The sequence below is a fragment of the Rhinolophus ferrumequinum genome, chromosome X, assembly GCF_004115265.2.
Source record: "Rhinolophus ferrumequinum isolate MPI-CBG mRhiFer1 chromosome X, mRhiFer1_v1.p, whole genome shotgun sequence".
Taxonomy (NCBI): domain Eukaryota; kingdom Metazoa; phylum Chordata; class Mammalia; order Chiroptera; family Rhinolophidae; genus Rhinolophus; species Rhinolophus ferrumequinum.
In genome coordinates, this window is record NC_046284.1 from 94971319 (window position 1) to 94991000 (window position 19682).

The 19682-nt window shown below is 39.9% G+C and overlaps 1 protein-coding gene across 1 annotated transcript in view; it reads right to left on the reverse strand.

Annotated features, from left to right (window-relative positions):
- Positions 1-18223, reverse strand: part of TSPAN7 (tetraspanin 7) — a 133750-nt gene extending 115527 nt beyond the window's left edge. Inside the window, exon 1 of the mRNA XM_033104190.1 lies at positions 18083-18223. Coding sequence (XP_032960081.1) covers positions 18083-18163 — 81 coding nt within the window. The 5' untranslated portion in view covers positions 18164-18223. The remainder of the gene's footprint in view (positions 1-18082) is intronic.
- Positions 18224-19682: the final 1459 nt, after the last annotated feature.

Below are 19682 nucleotides of genomic sequence, written 5' to 3' on the forward strand. Positions count from 1 at the left end.
CTTTATAATAATTATGGATATGTATATATTAGTAAATGTATAACAATAGGCTCAACTGATAAACTGTGAATTTCTGAGAGAGAAGGAGATATAGGGACATGAACTGTAAATTTATCATATTTCTGTAAAAACTAAATGCCCAAAGCAAATAAGGCAAAAGGTCAATATCTGACAAAGCTGGGTGGAAGGTACACAGATAGTTATCATATTATTCTTTGTCTTAGTATTATATTTGAAAGACATGGTGAAATTTTTCTTTAAAAGTTTAATACGAACAGGCATTTTCCTCTATTTTGAAGAGACAAGACTTAAAAATCAAGTTAAATGTGGTTTTGTTCTGCATTCATTTAATCCAATCTAAAATGGACGGGATCGGAGAGCTGCTGGATTATAAGTGAGACGATGTAGTAAAAGCAGGCATTTTATATTTGAGAAACAAAAGAAAAATATATAATGTAAAATGTCCAAAAAAGTTTGGTTTTTAAAACAGCATTTACTGTTTTCTTAATTGAAAAAGTATTTCATACTATATGTAGGTGAAGGGGGGAAAAAGTGGGAAATGAAGAAAAGCACAAAGAAAAAAGTAACCCATGAATGATCTTACGACTTTAGCATAACCATTAACATTTTGATATGAGTCTCCCTCCAGGATTTGTTACATGCATTTTTGTCTTTACAAAAATAGTACACGATATATACATATTGCTTTGTAGACAGCTTATGTGAACATCTTTTTTATTAGAATATTCATGTATGCACCTTTCTTTTCCTGTATCTTTATCTCCAAATAATTCCCATGCCAAACACATAGAGTTCACTCCTTACATCTTAGTTTAAAAGATTTTGATTTCAGTTTCCAATGCTGGGGAAAAGTGCATTTCCCCTCCATTTGTCATCTAGACTAAATCAACCCCCCACCCTCAAAGTACTCACTGAGACTCCAGTCAGCAAGCTGCCTATTCTAAGCCATTTATAGAAGCTATCAGGCTAGCTACCACCTCTGTATACCAGGATTATCTTATGAAGAATACAAAACACAAAACGGTTACTTGTTTGTCCTCAAAACATCTCTGAAGGATATAAACTAAAACAACTGCTAGCCACACTCTGCAAATAGAGCAGCTGCTGTTAAGATGAATAAATAACTGGCTCAAATAACTGGCTCCTATCCTGTAGTAGAACCTTCATCCCTTAAACAAGACCTACTGGAAACTCAGGCTTCCATTAGTGCTGCTAGCTGGATGCTTCGATAAACCTATTCACACCTATTGTCAGCAAACAATTTAGCGTCAACTGCATTTCACTCTGGGCTCACTGTGCAGTTGAAAAGAATACTGCTTATGATCTCATGCACCTTATATGGACAAATGGGCTTTTCTCAACTTTGCATCACCACACCAAACTCCTCTTTTAATTCTAAACCTGCCTTCCTAACGGCTTCCAGCATCCACCTAATCACCCTTCTTGGTTAGCCAAGGCACATTACTGTTAGGAAAAAGGAAGGAATAAAATGGGTGGGAATCAACTGCTTGGCTGGAACCATGAAAAGTCACTCTTCCAGGCCAGAAGGGGAAAGCATGGGCTGCTACCGTGTTTCCCCGAAAATAAGACTGGGACTTATATTAATTTTTGCTCCCAGAGATGCATTTGGGCATAATTTCAGGGGATATCTTATTTTTCTACAACAATCTACATTTATTCAAATACATGTCATCTTCTTCTGGAACATCATCATAACGTACTAAATGCGTCCATCTGGCTGACGATCTTAACTGGGGCTTATTTTCAGGGTAGGTCTTATTTTCTGGGAAACACGGTATAGAGCTGTCCAGGAGCCTACACAATCTAGTGGCCAGGAGTTCACTCATCACACTGAGCTATCCACTACTCCCATGACTTAGTGTTTTTCCTGTCCCTGCTACTTCCCCCTTTGTTTCTTTCTCCTTCTGCCTCTATACCAACTGTGTCTCTTGTATCTCAAGTTCAAGTGCCTAAAAAAAGAACTGTTCCATTCACATCGTACAAGCCTGATCATCTCAAGTTCCACTGACCAGCCAACAAGCAAATACCCAAGGAAGGATCAGATCCTCTCGCCAGTCAATTAACTGTGACCATGGTGGGCAGTGGGAAGGGTCAGGAAGTACAGCGATGGCCAAAAGTAGATTACTGCCCAGGGCCACTTTTGTCAGCAAAAAACATAAGTGAGCAAGCTTCGGAGAGCTGGCCTACCTTTTAAATCTAATGGTATCTCAACCTAAACCCATGCAATGGAAAACATCCTATTAGTCTCAAGCCAGTCTCTTCTAAGGTCTGCATTTCCATGAAGGCATCACCATCATGCAGGTACTTCAAGCACATACGAGTAACACTAGGGTTCTCACTCACTCACAAATATGCTTGCCACATCACCAAGTGGCTTTCTGATGTCCTCTGTTCTTCATTCCTGCTGCCACCCTGTATTATACCTTCGTTCATTCCTCGTTAACCTGGTTTCACCACTTCTTGCCTTTCTTATTCCAATCCCACCAACTTACTGTTTCTAGATGAGACCTATGAACAGCTTCCAAAGTTACCACTCCCTGCTCGAAATATGGCCTCGTCCCCACCTCACCACCAGCCCCCTCCAGCCAATAGGTCCAAAGCCCTAACCCATGCAAGTCAACCCACAATAGGGCCTAAGCCTACTTACCTAGATTCATCACATGCTTTGTCCCTTATTAGAGCTAAACGAACTCCTGTCCCAAACACAGAAACCATAGTGCTTTCTCCAAACCTTTACTTATGCCACATCCTCCATCTGATAGCCTTCATTATCCTCCCAGAGCACCACTTGTCAAAATCCCGTCATTCTCCAAGGTCAATTCTGTCCACATAACCTTTCTTAATTCCTGTTTGATGAGTTCTCTCCCTTGGTCCCACAGGACTTAATTTAAACTTCCAGTACTCTAATCCATTGCTGTCCAATAGAGATATATTATTGGCAAGCTACACATCTAACTTTAAATTTTCTAGTAGCCACATTCAAATTAAAAACAGATAAAATTAATTTCAATGTTTTATTTAACGTAATGTCCAAAATATTACCACTTTGACATGTAATCAATATAAAATTTGAGATATTTTACATTTTTTCATATTAAATCTTCAAAATTTGCTGTGTATTTTACACTTAGAGCACATCTCAATTTGGACTATCCATATTTGAGGTGCTCAAGAGGCTGCCTTATTGGATAGTGCATGACTAGCTCTCTCAGGCTAAAAATTCTGAGGTTTGCTTCATTCCCACTCCTATAGGCCCATATAAAACTTCAAACTTTAATTCTGAAGCTAAAGATTATGTCATCCTTATATTGGTATCTCCTAGATCAGCAGTCAACAAACTACAGGTCATCAGTCAAATCTGGCTGGCCACCTCTTTTTGTAAATAAAAATTTATTGGAATATAGCATTGCTTATTCATTTAAATTTGTGCTGCTTTCACAGGATAACGGCAGAGCTGAGCAGTTGCAACAGAGACCATATGGTCCACAAAGCCTAAAATACTATCTGGCCCTTGACAGAAACAGTTTGCCGACCCCTACCCTAGAGCAGTAACTCCCAGTGTAGTCAGTGGGCCAGTGCTGGTCAGCAAATTGTTGTCAGTCCAGAATGAGAAGGAGCTTGCATCAGAATATAAATAGATGTTTTTGTGACAAGACTTCTTAATGAAGAAAGCAACATATTAGTTAACACTCTGGCACTAGCTCCTTATCTCACCACAATCATTTAATTGACTTTGTTGTACCTTCTGCCATATAATTTTAAAAATTATAAGCAAATACAATGATTTTTTAATTTAATTGCTTCTGAGTCTCCAGCTTGTTTAAGGACCATCTCTCTGACTCCGGTATTATATATATGAGCTCTATATTTTCGTTCAGTATTTTGTTTTTTGTTTTCATATTTAAGCATTTAAACCAACTAGAAGTTTTAATATAATTTTAAGTAAGGGTTCCAATTATATTTTCTTCCATTTTATCCAGTTGTATAAGCACCATTTAAACCTAGCTTTCTCTCACAGAAATGAAATGTCCCTTTTCATATGTTAAATCATAAACACTGTAATTTATTTCTGGATTTTTCTATTGTTCCACTGATCTATTTGTCTATTTCTAAGTCAAAATCATATTGAATCAACTAGTGACTTTATAGTTGTATTAGTTATGTATTGCTACATAACAATATTACCACAAACTTAAGGCTTAAAGCAACACACAATTATTATCTCATAGTTTCTGTGGGATCAGGAGTCTGGGCACAGCTCTACAGGGTTTTCTCTTTAAGGGTCTTGCAAAGCTTCAATCAAGGTGTCAGGTGGCTGTGGTCTCATCTGAGACCTAAATGGGGAAGGATCTGTTTCCAAGATCACTTGATTGTTGGCGTCATTCTGTTGGTTGCAAGCTACCAACCTGAGGGCCTCAGTTTCTTGCTGGCTGTCATCCAGAGACTGCTCTCAATTCCTTGCCATGTGTCCCTCTTCATAGGGCACATCACAACATGGAAACTTGCTTCTTCAAAGCCAACAAGGGACAGAGTCTCTCAGGAAGATAGATATTATAGTCTTATCTAATACAATCATGTACACATATTGACATACATTTGAACACCCTTGTTGTATGCTATTAGTTAGAAGCAAGTAACAGGTCTTGACCATACTCAAGTAGAGGAGATTACACCAGGGCATGAATACCAGGAAGTGGGGATCAAGGTGGCAGCCATTTCATAATCTGTCTGCCACAGTCCCGTGTTTCCCCAAAAATAAGACCTAGACAGACCATCAGCTCTAATGCGTCTTTTGGAGCAAAAATTAATATAAGACCAGGTATAATATAATATAATACTGGGTCTTATATTAATTTTTGCTCCAAAAGATGCATTAGAGCAGATGTCTGGCTAGGTCTTATTTTTGGGGAAACACAGTAGTATATTCTGATAACTGTTAAAGCACATACTTTCTCCTCCCCCCAAATTTCTCTTGATTTCTCAGGTATTTATTGTGCTACATAAACATTTTTATCAAATACCACCCCCTCCCCTCAGAAAAATTCCTGTTGGAATTCTATTTGGAATTGTATTAAACAAATTTTTAGAAAACTGATATTTTATATTAAATCTCCCCAGTCAAGAACACAACATCCTTAAATCTGTTCAGATCTTATTTTATGACCATCGATTAGACTTTAGTTTTATTCATATAAGAGCCTTGCCTTTCTTGCTAACTTTATTCTGAAATATTTGTGATTTCTGTTGCTACTGAGACTAGAATGTTTTCCTCCCTCTCCTTTTTAAAGGGGTATGCTAAAATAATGAAAACCCATTAATTTTTGTATTATTAACTTGTATCCAACTATTTTAGCAAATTCTTAGGTTTTGGGTTTTGTTTTTTTTTTTTAAACTAGAATCCATTGGGTTTCTTAGTATATAACAATTGCATCTGTGAGAAAATAATTTCATCTCTTCTTTTCCCAACATTAAGTTATTTTTATCATATTGCATTTACCAGATAAACCAAAATAATAAATAATAATGGTAAGCAAGAATCCCTGTCCAATTCCCAACTGACTCAAACGTTTTTAGTATTTTACTCTTTGCTAGATCAAGTATTTACTGTTGGTTTTAACATTTGTTGAATGGAAATTATCTGTTAATAAAAAGAATGGTAGATACTCCACCTTCAAGGAACTGAAGTATAACTCTCCACTTCTTAATTGTGAGCTAGTAGGCATAGTGACTTCCTTCCAAAGAGTATAGTATGAAAAGGGGGAAAAAGAGTAACTTTACGGTGAGAAACCTCACAAACTATTTCAGGCAAGTGATCAAGATCAGTATCAACAGTGATTTTTTTTTCTGTCTGACTTATTTCGCTTAGCATGATAATCTCAAGATCCATCCATGTTGTCATGAGTGATAGCACTTCCTTTTTTTTATGGCTAATATTTCACTGTATATATGTACCACATCTTCTTTATCCAAGCATCCATCGAAGGACACTTTCGTTGTTTTCATGTCTTGATCACTGTGAATAATGCTGCAATGAACATAGGGGTACATATATCTTTATGGATAAATGTTTTCAAATTTTGGGGGTAGAAACCCAGAAGAGTGATTACCATATGATTTCACTCATAGGTGGGATATAAAACTGAAAGCAACAAACGAACAAGACAAACAAACAAAAACTCATAGACACAGACAACAGTTTAGTGGTTGCCAGAGGGAAAGGGGGAAGGGAGATGTAGAAAAGGGTAAAGTGAGTCAAATATATGGTGACAGAAAGAGATTTGACTTTGGTTGACGAACACACAATGCAATATACAGATGATGTATTATAGAATAGCATACTTGAAACCTGTAAAATTTTATTGACCAATGTCACCCCAATAAATTAAAAAATATCAACAGTGATAAGTCACGTTGATAGTAGGTATCCTTCATATAATGTGATGAAAATGGCACACTTAACCTCTGTGGTCTTCCTCCTCAAAACACATAATCCCAGTCTAATCATGAAAAAAAAAATCAGAAAAGTCCCAATTGAAGGGCATTGTACAAAGTACATGTCCTATACTCTTCAAAACTGTCAAAGTTATCTAAAACAAGGAAAGTCTGAGAAACTGTCACAGCCTAAAAAAGTCTAAGGAGACATGACTACTAAATGTAATTTGGTAGCTCGAATGGGATATCAGATAAAAATTCAGAAAATATGAATGAAGTATGGACTTTAGTTAATAATATATCAGTCTTGGCTTCATGAACTGTAACAAATGTACCATCCTAATGTAAGATGTTAACAATAGGAGAACTGGTTGTGTGGTATATGAGAACTCTATGTACTATCTCCACAAGTTTTCTGTAAATTTAAAACTGTTCTAAAATTAAAAGTTTATTAAAAAAGAATAAGGGAAATCATCAATTCCTCATTTGATTTTGAGTGACAGGTTTGTATTTATTTATCCTAGATAGGAATACCCTTATTCCAATGACAGGGCTAAACTCAGCAACCTAAACTTATTATATTTTTGGTTCCCATTCAAACCCTTCTGGAATCCCAGATCTCTTTGGTTGCAAACTATAAAACCCAAAAGGGTAATCATCCTTAATTTCCAGGATAGGGAGCATTCTGATCAACTTATATGTTTAACAAATATTGATATAGTAACTCCCTGTGCAAGAAATTAAGAAAAAAGCAACATTCTACACCATAACGAATAAGTTGCCAACACATGTGTGTCAAACTTCACAAAGCCCTTGAATGTCATTTAGCCTTCAACACTTGACTGAGGCGTATAAGCACAGATATTCTCAATTCTGAAGAAGAAACTAAAGCTCAAAGGGACTATGTGATTTGCCTAAGGTCACCTGGCAAATATCCAAGCCAAGACTTCACACAGTACTAATTTCAAATCCCCTCAATAGAAGGCAATAGTTAAAAGAATACCAAGTGAGCGATACAGGTTAGAATATATGAAACAGAAATTGGGAGAAGCAAGAAATCCTCAAAAGCCTCATCATAAATAGAAACTGAGCACAAGAAAAGACAAGGATGTGGAAGGGATGTGTAAGAACATTTACCACCCAGCCTCATTATTAAGCTTTGGGTTCCTTTTCAACCCAAAGGGGTCTACTTTTGGGAAGTCCTAGTACAATCCCTGGAAATCAGAAACTCTCATTAGTGTTTGTGAAAGATTAGAAAAATGAACTGATCCAGGAATTCTATTCATCACCAGGATGATGTTTGGGGAATTGTAATTGAGGTACTCAAGCAACCTCATTTCACCAGAGAAGCAAGGAACGGTAGTCAGAGACAAGAATAAAAGTCTATGCTCTTGGGGTGGCGTAGGGGGAGATTGATTATTCAACAGGCAATGGTAAATAGTAACCACCAGCACCCGCTTTTAAACCTATTTGATCAATGACAATATACCTCAATCTAATTATCGATGGCAACTTGCTTCAGGGAACATACTTATGGAAGCCAATTATAATGACAGTCTCATACAATGCAAGGTCAACCAATCAGCAACAGACACACTGCAATGAACACGCTTCTCAAAGTCAATGAACACCAGTTTCACCCAAATAGCCATGGTTCTAAGGCCAAGGTCAACCACTCATGCCTCTGTAACCAAAGCAACCCCCAAACACCACCACACTTCCCAGAGATCAGCAAGCTGCTTCACTCAAAAACTGTGCTTGACTAACACAGCTCTCTGTTACTTTGGTAAGTAATGAATTCAGCTTTGTGTTTTACATATTGGATGATAGTCTCATCTTTAACAGAGGGCAAAACAAGAGACTTCTTTTTTTTTTTTTAATTTATTGGGGTGACAATTGTTAGTAAAGTTACATAGATTTCAGGTGTGCAATTCTGTATCCCATCATCCATAAATCACACTGTGTGTTCACCACCCAGAGTCAGCTCCCCTTCCATCACCATACATTTGATCCCCCTCACCCTCATCCCCCACCCCCCAACACCCTTATGCTCTGGTAACCACCAAATTACGTTCCCCAGATTAATTTTCAAACCCGTGGCCATCCTGTGGTCACCGACTGCCCTCCAATCCCCTCACCCTCCCCCCCATCCCCCACCCCTCCCGCCCATCTAGCAACCCTCAGTTTTTCCTAAAACAAGAGACTTCTTAACTTCTCAGTGCAACCGTGAACAGAAATAGATTCCCCCGAAGGAATGGAAACTACCCCAAACTCCAAGAGTTCATTTGGAGACTCTTGCCAGAGACCAGTTGAGAGAGAAAAATACTACATTGGCCACATCTTGCTTGTGGAACCTTCTCCTCCAACTAGCTTTATGGTAACATAGGTCAATTCACAAGAAAGCATTCATACAGTAAGAATTTACTTATAACAAACTGCACCATGGACCATGGAGTCACCTTCCAGGAATTAGAATCACCTTGGGAATGGTTTAAAAAATTACATACCCAGATCTCTCTCCGATCAATTAAAATTGAAACTGCATGAGATAGGACTAAACATCTGTGTTTTCAAAAGCCCCTTAGTATTTCTGATGAGTACTCCTCCAGTCAGGAACAACTCGCGAGGTCTCCTAAGAGTGACAAGGCCATGTGGCCTTACTAAGATACACTGGAGACCTAGTGCAGACTTTTGGGCAATACAGACAAAATCAATTGGCCAATGCTAGATACTCCTTAGGCCTGCTATTACATATTGAGTTCTCTCCGAATCGATGGTTTTCAATCCTACCTGTACAGCTGAATCACCTGGAAAATTATTTTAAATATACCAATGCCGGTACCTCACTCCAGACCAACTGAATCAGAATCTCTTTGGGTGGGTCTAAGCAAACATTTTAGTCCTCCTAGGGGACTCCTGATGGGTAAACAGGATTGAGAAGCACTGATCTAGATTGCTCAGCTAGTACCTGTGCTGACCAACCCCATCTAAAACAGATGATGATGAAAAAGCCCATCATGCATTACAAAAAGCTCTAAAGAAAATCTTTCCAAGTAGAACTGGGATCCTTAATCCTATCACCAAACTATTTAACATGCCTACATGTTCAGCTGATCAACTAACCAAAAGGGAAAAACAAAACAGAAAACCCTCTCCTATCTTTTCCCTCGCCCCGAGTCCTTTTCTTGATGAATATCGGGGCTCTATATAAAACAGGACAAAAGTGTTCAGCCAAGAATGAAAAGCATTCAGTCATGGCAAGGGAAATAACAGCCAAAAGAAAAAAAAAGAAAAAAAAAAAACCTGTTACAAGCAGTAATCCAGCGATCTGGTTGCCATGAGATAACCCAGATTGGAAGCTGCTCTAATGGAACCAAAGGAGGAAAAGACATAAGAATATATTTTAAAACTGCGTTTCAAATTGGTTTAGCAGTGCATTAGTCACCCCTGTCAAGGGTTTAATATGTTTAAACAAAGAAATACAGTTACAGATGACTTTCAATTTTCGGCACCTTCTGAGGTGCTTACTTAAAACAGTATATAATGCTAAACAGTCAATGAATCATATGTAGCTCACAGTAAGGTCAAATAAAGAACTCTAGCTATAATTAAAATTGAAGAAAGTATTTCATTCTATTTGGACAAAAATTGAGCTAGTTTCTAAGCAACTACTAAGTGCAAAAGACTTAATGTTCTCTAAATGCTATAAAAGGTAGTGCACATACCCTAACTGCATGTTGCATATGGGAAGGAAATTTGATTAAATAAAAAGACTCTTCGGATTATAATGTACAAGTCCTATAATAAAAACGAAGGGTTATCATTGTAGTAACATAAAAACGACAGAACAATGACCCATTTAACATTAAGCACCCCACTCCCCACCATACTTAGAATTCTTCTGCTTCCACATTAATCTAGCAAGGTCTGAATTAGGTCAGAAGACACATGGGCATTCACGTGGTGGAAAGAAAATTAGAAGAGCAGAGAAAAGCAGCAGCAACCTTCAGACCTTCATTTCTACTTGTCCAACTCCAGTCCCCAATAACCAGATGATCCTAAAGAGGATGTGCCTTATTCGACCTGTTCCAGCCTAGAACAGTCCCCTTGATATCCAAAGGCTCTTTGAAATTTGAAAAGTAGATACCAATATCTACTAGAATAGCCCAACTATTGCCATTTTAGGTGCTCTATTTAATCCCTCACATTCACCTATGCATTTAATTAGTACCATGCAATGTAGAGATACAGATGGAAAGGACTTCCAGTTAAAGATGATGGATTGAACACATCCATTTACCTTGGCTATCTCCCAAAACTCCACTGAAATGACACCTAAAGGATTTTTTTAACACACTAACAAACAGAATGGAAGAGGAGACAACCACAGTGACATTTTGGAAGCTGAGAAAAAGCCAAATCTCATGGCAGCTGTGGGAAAAGCCAAGAATGAAATATTTGCACACAAACCCCCCCCCCCCAAAAGGTGGCTCCATGAACATCTAGAACTTGGGACAAAGGGGGGCTTAAGATAAGGAGGCTCTGGTAAAAAGCTGTCTGAAAAGAAATTAGGTCCCCTCCAACTTCCTGTCTCTGGCCTCTCCCGCATTCCAGCACAGGTTCAAAGATTTATTTTCTAGGGAGGGTCTCTGACCTGGAGAACAAAAAAGTGTAGTGTACATGGATTCTCTACTGGAAATAGGAGATTAAACAAAGGTTTATATACTGCATGTGGAGACCCCCATTTCCCTAACATTCTTCATCCGGAAAGAAGATTGGAAGATTCTTCTGCAGGAAATCTGATTGGACCAGGAGGAAAGACTTAAAGATACTGACTTTGGTTCCGAAACTCAATTGCCCAGGCAAATCACCCAACTTACAATTAACAAACTCCCACTTCATGCTAGGAGCTTCCAATCAGCTTCTTAGTGCTCTACTCTTAAACATGAACAGAACAACACAGCGAATGGTCACCAGAAATTTGAGGAAAGTCTGTAATATAGCAGAAAACAGAGAATTTTGGAAGAAACTATGCAGAAAAAAGCAAACTTTTTAAAAAAATCATTAATATTATCAGAGGGCTTTACAAAAGATACTACACTTATGAAACAAGAGCAAGATGCTAGAAAAAAAACATTCAGATATCAAAAAAGAACTCGTGGAAACCAACACATGGAACAAATGGAAAATTCAATTATGAAAATTAGAGGATCTGTATAAGAGGTCCAACATCAAAAGAGAGAGAACAGAAAAGACAGGGAATGAAATTTTTAAAAAAACAATGTCAGACAATTTCCTCAAACTGAAGGAAGGACCTGAGTCTCCAGATTGAAAGCAATGGAATTAAATATACAACACAGCACTAAGAACAAGAAAGTTTCCAAAAGCTCTCAGAGAAAAAAAAAATCAGAATTTAAGAAAAATCAGAAATAACATTTGATTTTGCAACCGTAACAAGAACAAGAAGACTGGGTGAGTGGACAGAGGGAGACAGCAATATTCTGAAGGTAAATGATTTACAAACTAGAACTCTATACTCAGTCAAACTATCAAATTAAGTGCAAGAGCAAAATAAAAATTTCACATCTGTAAGGCTTAAATACACTCTTTCCCAGAAAGTTACTAGCAGAGGTACTCCATCAAAATGAAGGAAGAAACCAACAAAAAGAATGAGAGGACGGACATATAGGAAACCAAGGATCCAGCATAAAAGGAGACAGGATTCCCCAGGGTGATGGGTAGCAAGTATAATAATGTCAGCTGTTTCAAAGACCCAGATGGAAGGTCAGAGTGCTCTAGGAGGAATGTCTTCAATAGGAACTGATAGGATACATGAAGGGTTTGAACATACTGAGTGAGATATACAGTTCTTGGGGAAAGCATGGAGAGAAATTGGTGGTGAACACGGAAGACTAACGGAACACGGAAGCGAAGGATATAAAACAAAGCAATTTTAACGACAGGGAAAACAAAAAGCTGTGCAAACAATCCTAAAGAGCACACTACATGGCTCAGCTGTGAACAGGCTTACCTAGTCGCATTAGTGGAATCACCACATACTGCTCTAACCAAAACGAAAAGGGACAATAATAAAAGGATAAATGATAGATTGGGGTCTGCCCCAATTTGGAAAGATGTGGATATGGGAGAAAGAAGTAGAAGAGTTAAATCTCCATTTTCCACAGTAGAAAGACAACATATAACACCTAACACTGAAAAGTCAAGAAGCGGTAAAATAAGTACATGACTTAGAAACGAAGGTAAAATGCTAAATGCAGCAGCTAGTAAAACTTGGTAAACATTCTATTCAAACACTTGGCATGTAAAAGACATCCAGTGAATGTTTGTTGAGTTGCACTGACATGCAAAATAATAAGTATAAACTTTAGTTTGTGCCCAAATTCAAACACTTTGCAAAACGTTAGGGACTGCTTTATAAGATTCACCCCCCTCTATTTAACCTAACAAAAAATCTTCCCCCAAAGAGATTAGTGATGTTTCCCAAATGAAAAAAAAAAATCACTCCTATTTCACCATAAGAGAATTTTATTGCACTATTGATAACTAATTACTTCCTTGAATAACCAAAGAAGAAATCAAATTTAAGATACACTGGAATGATGCAAAAAATATTTCTTTTCACAATATTATTTAGCAGATTTAGATACAGTGGATTTAAATCTTAGCTTAGAACTCAGATGAGTATTTAAAATACATGGAGAAACTTATAAATCAAAACAGAATTTACCTTGTAAGCAGCATATTTATAAGGTTTTCCCGCTTGTTGAAGAAAATGTATTTATTGTGAAGGAGGGATGTTTGTTTTGTATTAGGACAAGATAGATATGTTTTTTTGAATTCAAGCTTAACAAATTAAATTCCAATTAAAAATTTAGATAACTAAAATGTTTGGTAAACTAGCTGGTCATAAAAATATAAAAATTAAACTATCATTAGGATAAATAAATCTTTATAAAGTCCTCTATCCCACATTTCTATACATCAGTGTCAGGAACACATTTAAATCACCACAGATATACTGGAAATAACATTGTTTTAAAAGTATCCCAATTGAGGTGAGTAGAAATAAATAAATGAGCCCAAGAGTAGTCAATACAATTTTATTTATTCATCATTCATTCATTCATTAAGTAAACATTTCCTCAGTAAACCTCCTAGGTATATGCCAGGCACTGCTTGCTAGTCTTTAAACCACAGAGTAACTTACTCCTAGGTGTGTTTTTTCCTCCTCTTCTATTAACCTGAAAACGAAACATAGAAATCAAGGAAAATAAAGAATCCATTTATATAGCATTCAGGTGATGTCATTTAACTCTAAGACAAATCATCCTACCCATTTCAACACCATTATACAAAGAACTACCTACCTTTCATCTTCAAATAAAGAATTACGGTGTACTAGTGAACGTTTTTCTTCTTACTTGCGACTATGTTGAGCACGGTCTGGTATGGTGGCTCCACACCCAGTAAATATGGTGAGTTTTGCATAAGACTTTATTTCTCTTCATAGGACTTACTACTATGTAGAAGTTCAATAGTGCAGAGGTTGCAGGCGCGGTTGACATTTTGAGCCAGGTAATTCTTTGTTGTGAGGAGCTGTCCTTGCCTTAGAGGGAGTTTAGCAGCACCTGTGGCCTCTAGATACGAATAGCACTCCACCCCCATCTGTGACCAAAAATGTCTCCAGTCGGTGCCAAATGTTCGGGGGCGGGTGGGAGGACAAAACTATCCCCTGCTGAGAATCACTGCCTTAGAAGAACACCTCAAAGAGAGAAATTGTAGACAGAAGAGGATGCCAGATAAGACAAAAGTCTGTTTCATAACTGTAGACTTCTGCTTTGGTATATGCTCAAGTACATCAATCTCTTAATGCTACTGGTCTACCACAACTTTAAGATCAAATGTCTAGTAGTCCTAAATTTAAAGTGCAGTAAGGGAAGAGAAGTCCTATTAAAACGATTCATAGAGAACACAAAGGAAAGAATTCTGCCTAATATTTCCTCCATCTTCCACTTAAAACAACACCAAGGTCATCTTTTTTGTTAATTACTTAACATAACCCCAGAAGTTTTGACAAATATTTGAGTATCTACTATGTGCCACACATAGCTTTAGGTGCTAGAGAAAGAGAAACGTATCAACTGCATTCGCTGAATTGATAAATCACTTACAAACAGCATTTTCTTCATGATCTTGGCTTTGGCAAAGGATTCTTAGAGATGACACCAAAAGCACAAAGAGCAAAAGGAAAATAAGTAAATTGGACGTTATCAAAATAAAAATAAAAACTTTTGTACTTCAAAACTTTACTATACCATGTAGAAAATGAAAAGATAACCCACAGAACAGGTGAAACTATCTGCAAATGATGTATCTTTTAAGAGACTTGAATCAAGACAATATAAAGGACACTTATAACTCAATGATAAAAAATGAATAACCCCAATTAAAAATGGGCAAAAGATAGGAATAGACATTTCTTCAAGGAAGATATACAAATAACCAACAAACACATAAAAAAATGCTCGACATCATTACTCATCAGGAAAATTCAAATCAAAACCAGAATGAGATACCTACTAAGATGGCTAGAATAAAAAACTCAGATAATTACAAATGTTGACAAAGATGTGGAGAAATCGAAACCCTCATACACTGCTGGATGGAATGTAAAATGGTGCAGTCACTTTGGAAAACAGTCTGGCAGTTCTTCAAACGATTAAACATAGAGTTACCATACGACCCAGCAATTCGCAGCAAAGAGAATTGAAAACATATGTTCAAATAAAAACTTGTACATGAATGTTTACAGCACCAATATTCATAATAGCCAAAAAGCAGAAACAAACCCAAAGTCCATCAATGGACAATGAACAAAATGTGATATAGTCATGCAATGGAGTATTATTTAGCCATAAAAAAGAATGAACATGGATGAATCTTGAAAACATCATGCTAAGTGAAAGAAGCCATTCACAAAAGACTACATAATATATCATTTCATTCATATGAAATGTCCAGAATAGGAAAGTCGATATATAGAGTAGATTAGTGATTGCTTAGAGCAAGGAGGGGTGAGGAATTGGGGGAAAGGTGGGATGATAGCTAAAGAGTATGTGATTTCTTTTTCAGGGAATGAAAATGTTCTAAAATTGGGGTGATGATTGCACTTATCTATGACTATATCAAAAACCAATGAATTGCACACTTTAAAAAGGGTAAATTGTATCTCCATAAGGCTGTTTTTTTTTAAAAAAAAAAAAAAAAACAACACAGCATTTAAGGTACAATGGAAAACACAGCATTTGGATCACGGTTTAATAACAAAAATGACGTATTTAAAATACCCTCACATCTGGAGAGATTTCATTCTTTTGGCTGTGAAGTAGGAAATGATTATTGAATGCTATTTAAATTATTGAAAATGCTCCAGGTTAACATTTTATTGCAGACTATAAAATATTGAAAGTAGGAAAAAATTAAAACGCAGGCATCAAGGAACACCAGAGGACAGGAAATGCAACGCTTGTTTAAGATGTATTAGGGGGCATTAAGTAATTACTAGATTCATGGGAATGGGGGAGAGGTAAGCAAGAAGACTTAGGGAGCTCACACGAAAAACCTCAGTCTAGAAGACTCCTTCCTCTACCAGCCTGCAGTGATGCTGAAAGAACACTCCTTTGTATATACTGTAAACCTTATTTTTCAAAAAGCTAAAAATAATCACCCATATGATTTACTCCAGTAACAAAAATGAAATCAAGTAAATACTAAAGGGCTAAACAGAAAGAAATTTAAGGAAACAAACGAAAACCTAAAACAGTTCCTAGCAATGGCTACTGCGAAGTTTCAGCAAGCAACATGCATTACTGCTTTTTCCAGGCAGAACCTAAGATATGATCCATACATAGCTTACAATTCCACTACTGAAAATTTTCAACCTGTGTTGTTTCCAGTCCAAATAAAGTGTGTTTCTGTTTGCCTTGTGTTATATACCAGTTAATATATCCTGTCTCATCGCAGAGCTCTTGGTATGCCTGGTCCCCAGAGTCCAGTTTCCCTGACCTGAAGAATCACCAATGCCAGTGACAAGGAAATGCTCGCAGGGGTGGAGGTGGGGAAGCATTAGGGATTTTTTTTTTTATCCTTAATAAATTTCAGCTCCTGCCTTGGTAATTACAAACAGCCTCGTTCACCATCAAGCGCAATCTGGGTACCTCATAGAGCACTGTGTCCAGTCTCAAACCAAAACGAGGGCTAATTTTCTTTTTCTTTTTTTTGGGGGGGGGGGGTGGGTAGGTGGCAAGGAGAAAAACAACCGAAGACGGGACTGGCTTTTTTCTACAGAGCCTCAGGTCTCAAAATGACTGCTTTGGAAGCTGAAACGACCCAGATTATTGGGGAACGGGTGGTGGGGGGGTGTGGAATGAGAGACATTCATTCTCCAGCAGGGTGGCTGTGGCTTGGTGTGGAAATGAGGAACTTGTGGAGGGGGAGGCTCTCTACATGTAAAGAGAAATAACGGGTAATGTTCTTTAGGTACCACCCACCCCTCCAAGTGAATCACCGCAGTGTCAGTCCCGCACCGATTGCACGAATTGCCAAACAGGATGAGGTAAGGCACAAGCCTCCAGCCCCCTCCTTCTCCCCCCTCCCGCGCGCAGATGGGCGCATCGCTCCGCGAGGTGCACCACGCAGCCCCCCGAGGCCTTGGCTGAGGGGCTGACGTCACCCTTCTGCATTGAGCTTCAAGGACTGGTAGCAGCACCAGTTTGATGGGGAATAGAGTTGGGGCGCTATTGCTGTCACCAAGTGGCGGGAGTCCTCCCCCAGGGCTCTGCGGATTGAGCTCACGCAATGACAGAAAGGCCAGATAAAGAGTGTAAGGGTGGAGGGGAGTGGGAAACAGGTCGCAAGACCCATTTCCTGGGTCGCCGAGAAAGCTCAAAGATGCCCTTGGTTTATGTAAGACCCTCTCACGTCCGTGCGTCTTCGCGCGGCGGCGGGGCCCCCACCCCCAAACAGTGCGTTTGAGGGGTTCTGGCCACCTTTGCCCTGCCAGGCAGGCACAAGGCTCCTGGCGCATCCCTCTCGTAGCTCCGCGGAGTCGGGAATAACCGGGAATCTGGGATCAAGCCCTGCGCTCCCGCGCCCGCTCCCAGCTGCCCACAGGTTAGCTCTAAGTAGCACCTATTACAGGCTGGTAAGGGAGGTTGGGGAGGAGGTTTCCAGAGAGGAAAATAGATAAATAAATCCGCAACTTTCCCCAGAGGCTGACCCCATCCAGAGAGCTTAAAAAATAAATCAACGTATTAAACAACGTTTGGAAAGGTCGACAACCTGCAGTCACCGCCACCACGCAGCCCCTTGCAGCCTGCGCCCGACGGGGTCCAGGGTCCGAGCAGCCCCAAACCTGCACCCACCATCCTGCAGCGCCAGCCCAGCACCACCCTGCGCCTGTCTCCTTAAGGAGGGGGCCAAGCTTTGATTTTTGATTTGGGATTTTTCCTCCCCCTTCCTTTCTCGGAGCATCACTGTACGGACTGACCGGCGGCGGCCTGGTCGCCGGCCCGGCTTGACCACTCACCCAGAAGACGAAGGAGTAGATGATGAGGAGGGTTTTGAGACAGGTTATCACAGGTTTGGTCTCCATTCTCCTCGATGCCATACTACAGAGCTCCGGCGGCGGCGGCGGCGGCGGGCGGCAGGCGGGCGCGCGGGAGGGGGGAGGAGGCGGGGCGGGGCGGGGCGGGGCGCGTGCCGCGAGAGGCCCCGTGCGCGAGCAGGCGAGGCCGTGCGCGTGCGTGAGCGCGTACCCCGCGGGGCACCCACTGAAGGAGCGAGCCCGGCAGCGACTGCGCATGCTGAGAAGGCCGCCCGCCCCCGCAATCCCCGCGCAGGCTCAGACCCCCAGCGGAGGAGCAGGACCAGCGACAGGGAGGGATGGGAGAACCTGGAGGTTGGGTCGGAGGTCAGGGCAACATCTTCCAGGCCGCCTTGGCACGTAAGTTTCTGCTTTGTACATAGTAGGTCGTTACATTTGCAGGGCTCTCCTCACCTGGCTACATGAGGTTTATTGGTATCCTCGAAAAGCAGTCCCGTTGCTGCATTTGGACGCCCCACCAAGCCTTCTCAGATGGAAGTGGCCCTAGTCATGTCCTTGGAACAAGCAGGCCTTGTCTGTGCCAGGAACAGACAGGTGGCCGGAGATACAGCTGGAGGGGATGATCAGGAACCTGGGAGCTCAGACACTCCGAAGCCTCGCCACCACAAGTGCTCCACTTTTTAGATTTCCTCACATTTTGAAATGATGAAACTGAATGACAAGAAGTTTCTCTGTGGAGGGACCATTCTCCCTGCACATACAAAGTGTGGGGACAGAGCCCCAAAAAGCAGTTTCCAGGCTCTCGGCCTCACATAGAAAGGTGCTGGCTCAGATAGTAAATGGCCATTGACTGTGATCAAATGGCCATCAGCTGTGGCTAGTTGGCCGTCAGCTGTAACCAGTGAGCCATTGGGCACTAATATAACTGCCGTGGCTAGGCTAGCAGAAAAAGAAAGGGGAAGCTAGCAAGGAGATGGTGGCTGAGCCTGCAAGCGGCGCAGTGAGGGTTGAGAATTGTGTGGCTCCTGCTTCCTGTGTCTCCAACCCAGCCGCCAGAGAGAGTATAGTGGTGTGACTCCCCTACCTATGGCTCCGTGGGTGTTCCTTTTTGGCCTCACCGTGTCCTGCGTTCTTATGTGGGGAGCGGGACCAGAGACCCTGCAGACCCCACAGGCCGCCCTGCATGACACAATGTTTAACAGATAACAAGAAAAAAGTTTAAAGTGCCTGAGAATCCTTTTCCCTACCCTAACAAGTACAGACCACTTCACACCCAGGAAAGAGAGCTGTATCAAGGTCAAAAAATAATCTTCAGAAACAACTTGGAAGTTCCTGAAAAAGCTAAATATAGAGTTACCATATGACCTAGCAGTTCCACTCCTAGATATCCAAGAGAAGTGAAAACATGTCTTCACACAAAGGCTGGTACATGAATGTTCATAGCACCATTTATCGTAGCCAAAAAGCAGGAACAACCACAGTGTCCACCAATTGTGAATGGATAAACACAATGTAGTAAGGACGTCCATACAATGGAAAATTATTTGGCCACAAAAAGGAATGATTCAACATGTATGAACCT